The sequence below is a fragment of the Apaloderma vittatum genome, unplaced genomic scaffold (assembly GCF_000703405.1).
Source record: "Apaloderma vittatum isolate BGI_N311 unplaced genomic scaffold, ASM70340v1 scaffold13277, whole genome shotgun sequence".
NCBI lineage: Eukaryota > Metazoa > Chordata > Aves > Trogoniformes > Trogonidae > Apaloderma > Apaloderma vittatum.
In genome coordinates, this window is record NW_009726850.1 from 937 (window position 1) to 8,382 (window position 7,446).

At 41.4% G+C, this 7,446-nt stretch overlaps 1 protein-coding gene across 1 annotated transcript in view; it reads left to right on the forward strand.

Annotated features, from left to right (window-relative positions):
* Nucleotides 1-651: 651 nt before the first annotated feature.
* The window catches only part of GRTP1 (growth hormone regulated TBC protein 1), a gene marked incomplete at both ends in the record, with an annotated part of 33,006 nt that continues 26,211 nt past the window's right edge, over nucleotides 652-7,446 (forward strand). Inside the window, one exon of the mRNA XM_009873454.1 lies at nucleotides 652-803. Within this exon, the coding sequence (XP_009871756.1) occupies nucleotides 652-803 (152 nt within the window). The remainder of the gene's footprint in view (nucleotides 804-7,446) is intronic.

A 7,446-nucleotide genomic window follows, 5' to 3' on the forward strand; every position in this document is an offset into this window, starting at 1 on the left:
TGATATATCAAGCTAGAACAGAATCAGACTTGCAGTTCTGAAATGCCATCAGTGGCACGCTGCCCAAGATAGCATGCTTTAATGTTGAAAAATTGTTAAAGGTAATAGAACAAGCATTTTTGATACTGCGTGAAAAGAAGTTTGACTGAGACAAGGATTTGTGGTTTTTTTTCCAAGCTGTAAATTTTCATGAAGTTAATTTCAGGAACTGCCCCTTCTAAAAAGAGTCTTTGAAACTTGTGCTTTTTAGTGTTGTTTTTCAATGCAGAACTGTGTGGAAAGTGCATTTTGACTATATTTGAGCAGTTGTGCTATACCTTCTTACTGTTCAACTATTTGTCCATATTGTGGAGAAAAATACATCACAGACTTCTGCACAATGGATCTTTTGCTCTAAAAACTTCTTATAAAAGTAGTGAAATCTGTAAAACTGACTGAACAGTGCATGTTTAAATTCATTTACTTAAATAGCTTTGATGTGCTAAATGGAGTATAGTGGTTTGTATAAAGTAGATTTTTGTTGGGAGGAGGGAGTTTTGAGCTGCGTTTAGAAGTAGCAGCTGGAAGTTATTTAAAGCATGCTTGCATGTATTTTTTTTCAGCTGTAGGTATGTAGAAACATTTGTACAAGAATTCTTTTTTATTTCGTAGGGTTGATCCATATGGGTTTGAAAGGCCGGAAGACTTTGATTATGCGTCCTATGAAGCATTTTTTTCCAGATATCTAGTGGTACTCACTAGAAGAGCAATAAAGTGGTCCAAGCTCCTAAAAGGGAAAAACAGTATACAGAAGAGTTTAAAAGGTGAGCTGTATGTCTTTTAATAGGCAAAAGCGCATTCCGCGGAACCAAGATAAATCATATTAAATTAATTTGTGTTTTTGGATGTTAAATACTATTTTTGTCTTCAAATGAAAATCAGTAATATAAACAGTAATAATATGTAAGCAAGTACGTTATTTTTAGGGGTATCATTGCTTTCATTTAAAGCCTACAAAGAAGTAATCCTTCTTTGGGCTATGCTATAATATCTTATTACATCCCTAACCCAGAGATTATGGCCACAGGCATTTCAAGACACTGTTTTACAGCTTTATGTTGTGTGTACTCTGCTCTGTGCTCCTTTTACAAAGATATGAGATTATGTAGAAGACACTCTCCTGGCCCCGGGTCAGGATAGTGGGGCTCTCGGTTGCTGGTTCTTTGACAGTTTTTTAGATTGTGGAGTTTTTCTAGCTCTCCTCATCCTCACAGGATCACAGAATGTCAGGGGTTGGAAGGGACCTCAAAAGATCATCTAGTCCAGCCCCCCTGCCAGAGCAGGATCACCTACAGTAGGTCACACAGGAACACATCCAGGTGGGTTTTGAATGTCTCCAGAGAAGGAGACTCCACAACCTCCCTGGGCAGCCTGTGCCAGTGCTCTGTCACCCTCACAGTGAAAAAGTTTTTTCTAATATTTTTGTGGAACCTCCTATGTTCCAGCTTGTACCCGTTGTCGTTCACCTCACAGCTGAAAAGGTGTGCACTAAGAACTGATGGTAAATGCCTTATGGAATGAAGGAAGTGAAATTAATTCAGGAGCTAATGCAACATTGCTGATGAAACTGTTATTGGCCACTTCAAAAAGGAAGAATACCTCTAATAATGTTTTGTCTTGCAAGAGATACAGGGAGAAATAAATGGGAGGAGTCAGTGTCAGGGAATCCTGTGAAACTAAAGGGTGGGGTTTTTTTCCTCCTGCTCTTTGGGTTATTTTTTTCATTTAGACATCTACATTTTCCTCTTTGCTCTTAATAATGCTATTCAGTTTGCTTTCCCTTGGGAGTCTTTCGAAGTTGCCCAGAGCTCCTTATAAGTGTGTTAAACTTTTGCTTAATTTTACTCACCTTTATTTTATCAGGGACTGACTGCGACATAGCTGGATATTTAGAGCTGTGCTTCAGGTGCAGGCTCTACCTGCTTTCATTGTTTTGGGGTCATTTTTTTTGCTTGGCACCAAGAAAGGGATGATAACTTGTGATCCATTTGAAGTATAACAGTGTACATAATGTACAGATGTTCATTTTAAGGCAAAGGTATCCCAGAAACTGTAGATTTGAGCTATAGCTGCTAGAACATATGCTGCTAACCAGAAAGCAGCTACTTCTACTCTCTTCTTTTTGTTCCAAATGTAAAGAAGCATTTGTTTAGGGTGTCACATCTAAATGTAGGAATAACTGTGAGGTGTTTTTAATTAGTGAGGATTTTGAGATTTTCTAGGACCTCGTCTTCTAGTTGCCGTTGAAGAATAATCTCAGGTTTTGACCCATGTCCTTCTCTTAAAATGTGTGAAGTGTGACAGTGACAGCTTTTAGCAATTTCTGTGTGTTCGTTACACTTCTCTTTGCTTGTGTTCCCTGTTCCAGTGTTCTAGATGCAGAATTCTGCTGTGATACAAAGTGTCACAGTGGAAACAGGCAACAGCTGTTGACTGGAGCAAGCTCTTGCAGGCTGGTGCATCATCTTTGACATTGCTAACTTTTGTTAGATACTTGGATTTGTAGACTGTGTATTCTCATGTATATATGTATTTCTAAGGAGAGTGACTGCAATAAAAGTTGAGGAAATGTAGTCTTGAGTATGAATTCAAAATTGTTACAACAAGCATTATCCTCAGCTGATACCTCAGAAGAGGAGAGCAACAGGTTAACCTGTACAGTAACTGATTTTTAAATACTTCTTATATCAGCATTAAGACTGAATTCCGTGGTGTATGCACGTAGAATTATGTAAGCAGTTGTTTAGGTGTGGGCTTTATTCTGCAGTGATTTCCTGGCAGGCAGTCAGAGACCAGAAGGTGATCCAGTGAGCTTCCCTCCTCCAGGACCTGACTTCATTGCTCCGAAGCTTTGCTCAGGAGCTGCTGGTTCTGAATACATTCCCCTCGGCTGCAAGTCAACCATAAGCTAGAACTGATCTGCTGCTTCCTGCCTGAATGCAGTAGCTCTATCTGCAAACCCATATCCTTATTTTGAGCTCTACTGGGGCCTCTTCAAAATGTGTCCTGGTGTGAGTAGATGTGAGAAAAGCGTTGTATGTGTGGTAGCTCCTAACTCCTGTCCAGGTGAACAGGAAGAACTCATGACTTGTGTTAATTTTCCAGCCTGGAAATGTGGCGTGTTCACACGCTACTGTGGTTGCCTCACATTTGGGGTTGTAGGTATGTATATAATTCTGTCCAGCTGCAAAGAAAAATAATTAGACTACATTTTAACAAGAGTAATTAAGCAGTGTATCCTGTTGTTCTGGATTACAGCCTTCCGGCAGGGCGGGTCAGGAGAATTTTGGCTGACAGTTCCTTTTGCTCATTCTCCAGTCTCTTCCTTTTTGTTATTTTCTGGTATTTTGTTTCCCCCTCCAACCTTGTTATCTTCACAGTTTCCTCCGCATATGTGAATTTTCAGTCAGTGTTCAGTCACTTCCCTCCTCTTTCTCTCCGCCACTACCGAGATCCTCTTAAGTTGTGCTTGTCTCTCTTCAGCTGCTGTTTTTATGGGACCGAATGACAGCATTTCTGCCCTGGCTCGTTTACAGGTGGGCAACAAACTGTCTGACATAATGGCCCAAAGTAGCTGAATTCTGACCAAAAAACGTGTGCTATGTAAAAGAATTTTGTCAAAACTGACCAGTAGCAGAAGGTGCTTTCTGGTCTTTGAGGATGATAAAACACAGGGAAAGGTGTAAGTAATGGGCAAGAAGAAAGGAGCATCTTAGGAAGTCAGTACTCGTGTTTGACTGTAACTTGAACATTTACACAAGAGATCTGCTTTGTTTCTTCTGTGATGTACTCCTGACACAAAACTTTGAATTCCTTATTGTGTGCTGTTTTCAGCTCTGTTGTAGAATTTTTCCTCTAGGGTCCAAGTTAGTTTCCTTAGCATTCAGCAGTAATTGTTAGTAACTGAAAAGTGCAGATGCTTCTCAAAGTCACACTCTTCTAATATTTTAGACACGGTGATTTTTGCTTTGAAATGGGATTTTCCTATGTGAATTTTGTTTCACTCTACACCACAGACTATGTGAATAGGGGGAAAAATTAAATGCAACTTTATCTAGAAGTAAAAACCTCCAAAATTCCCATATTATAACATTAAACAAGGACAGGCAGGTTTAAAGCTATTTTTAAATGTTGTTGCTGTAAGTAGTGCACAGTATTAGAAGACATTATTTTTCACATATTTTTCTCTTAAAGTTACTTTGTGTATTTACTTGCACTTCTAGGCCACTACCCTATCATGTAGCTAGTTTTAGTTGTTACAAGAAAAACAGATTAATAAAGCATGACTCTAAACCTGCAGAAATGAGCACTGGATGTCAGAGGTAATGGAATTACTAAGACTCCTTTTGTTTGCTTAAAAATTGATGTTTCATTTTTTGTTAATGAATGCAGACAGAAAAAAAAAATCACGTAAAGATATTATTTTACTCTACATTTGAAAGCTTAGATGTTGTTATGTATGCTGTGGTCGTCCTGGGAGTGATTCTGCGTGTGGATACTCAGGGCTTCATAGAATCAGAATTGTGAGGGTTGGAGGGGACCTTAAAGATCATCTAGTTCCAACGCCCCCGCCATGGGCAGGGACATCCCCCACTAGATCAGGCTGCTCAGAGCCCCATCCAGCCCGGCCTTAAAAACTTCCAGGGATGGGGCTTCCACCACCTCTGTGGGCAACCTGTGCCAGTGTCTCACCACCCTCATGGGGAAGAACGTCCTCCTAACGTCCAATCTGAACCGATTCATCTCTAGCTTCAATCCATTCCCCCTAGTCCTATCACTACTCGACATCCTAAAAAGCCCCTCACCAGCTTTCTTGTAGCCCCCTTGAGATACTGGAAGGCCACAATAAGGTCTCCTCGGAGCTGCCTTTTCCCCAGACTGAACAGCCCCAACTCTCTCAGTCTATCTTCATAGAAGAGGTGCTCCAGCCCTCTGATCATCCTCGTGGCCCTTCTCTGGACATGCTCCAGCACATCCATATCTCTTTTGTGCTCTGGGCTCCAGAACTGGGAGCAGCACTCCAGGTCGGGTCTCACAAGAGTGGAGCAGAGGGGGAGAATCACCTTCCTCCACCTGCTGCCCACGCACCTCTTGATGCAGCCCAGGACACGATTGGCTTTCTGGGCTGCAAGTGCACACTGACGGCTCATGTTGAGCTTCTCATCCACCAGCACCCCAAGTCCTTTTCTTCAGGGCTGCTCTCAAGAAAAGGACTTGGGGGTACTGGTGGACATGAAGCTTGGTGGTGTTCAGCAGTGCTGCTCCTGAGATCAAGCCCTTGGTTAACAGCTGGAGTTGAATGTGTGGTTGGAGACACGTACACAATCCAGCTTCACCTGGAAAAGCTTCTTAAATGTTAAAGCGGGAGGATATTCTGCGGTGTGGACTCTTGTAGGCTTTTTAGTTCCTGAGGATAATGTAGAAGAGGGCCTTTAGAAAACAAAATTTAATACGCGTTTGTAAAAAAAGATGCAATTCTATGTAGAGAACATTACACGAAAAATAACGTAGGTACATATAAAACATACTAAATTGCAGTTGTCCTTATTTTCAAAACTACTTCACTGCTTCTGTGTACCAGTTCACAGATCCTGGTAAGCATGATAATGGCATGAAAAGCACCATGTAAAGGGTTTCTCCATTCCTCAGGGAGCGGGGGGAGCTGGTGTAGGTGGTCACTCAGGGCGACACCAGCCTCTGGCTCTCTATCAGCATGAGACCAATGACACTGAGGAGTAATGAGTGTACGCTGTGCTCCGGGGCTGTGTTCCCCTTGGGCCGGTGTCAAAGGCTTGTCCCTGCTTCTCTTGAATTTAATGCGTATTGATGGATGTGGATGTTGGCTATGCTTTCAGAATTGGCAGTTGTTCCAGAAAAGAATACCCTTGGAATTATATGTTGGAATATTATAATCCAATAATTTAGCCAGTGTGTTTCTAGAGACACTCGCAGGCTCATCCGAATGTCTCTTCTTGTTGACCTAAGTGGGACTGGTTCCTCTTACGTTTCCTGCCTTTGCTATCTCTATAGATAGGATTTCTTGAGCATTAGAGTTCAAAATCGTATAAAAAAAGATGAAGTGGAGGTTATTAAACAACCGTAGAAACCAGTAGATTATTTACAGCCTGTCTAAAACGAGGTTGTATTTAAAGTTACTTAACAGCTAGAACAGTAGAGACTATAACCCATAGTATAAATCCGCATTGAAAAGCTAAACAAAAGCTGTACCCTGAAGACCAGATGTTTATGGCAAATGTTAAGGGTAGGAGTGTTTCTCTGAGAGAAAATACCAGATTTTAGGTGGGTGAAATGCCTGATAGAGATGCACAGATCTCTCTTGTTGACACCGAGAAAGCAGCTTTGGCTCCTAAAGGATAGGCAGCTGCAGTTAGTGGAATGTATTTAGAAAGTGGCTGGCTGAGTTATTATAAAACCTTGTCTTACTCTGTGATTGGATAAAACCAGATTTGATAATGATGTTTCTCATGTGTTTGTGTGGGCACAATAAAATTCCCCACTCTCATTTAAGTCCCATAGAATTCAGGGAGGAGTAGTTGATACTCTTAACTTAATCAGTCTCATGTCTTCAGTAAGAAACTTCTGGTTCCTTTGTCAATTTCTGCTCCCTGAGAAGGATCTCCAATATTTGGCTGTCTTTTGAGGTCAGAAGGGGTAATGCTGATTTAGGATTATGTGTCAGTGAGCAGCATTGGCTCCTTGTTAATATTTTTCATACCATTCCCAGGAGGAAATTGCTTTGGCTGTCATTAGTCTGATGCTTCTTCCTGCAGTCTTGCATCCTAGTTATTTACACTGAATCATCTGCTTAAAAAAAACCCAAAGCACACCCTGATGATAAATATGATGCAGGAGATAAGAGCTACTTTAGATTTGGAAATGCTTCCCCAGTTGCTTTAGGAAAAATCATCTGCTGCTCACTCACATCTCCGGCTCTTCCAGAGGCTCATTTGTGTAGCCACATAATTCATGTTTCTCACTTTCTGCTATGATTTCAGTGGCTAGGTGCTAAGCTTAAATCTCACTGTTATGTTGATTTATAGAATTATAGAATCATTATGGTTGGAAGAGACCATCGAGATTCTCAAGTCCAACCAGAAGTCTACCAGGTCCACTTCTAAACCATGGCCCTAAGCATCATATCTAGATAGCTTTTAAATACATCCAAGGGTGGTAGAAATTTTTCATAATATCTAACTGAAACCTCCCCGGCATAATTTTAAGCCGTTTCCCTTGTCCTGTTGGCTGTAACTTGTGAGAAGAGACCAACACCTCCCTGCTCCTGCTGACAGCACCATTCCTGACACAGGCCAGGATGCCATTGGCCTTCTTGGCCTCCTGGGCACACTGCTGGCTCATGTTCAGCCGGCTGTCCATCAACACCCCCAG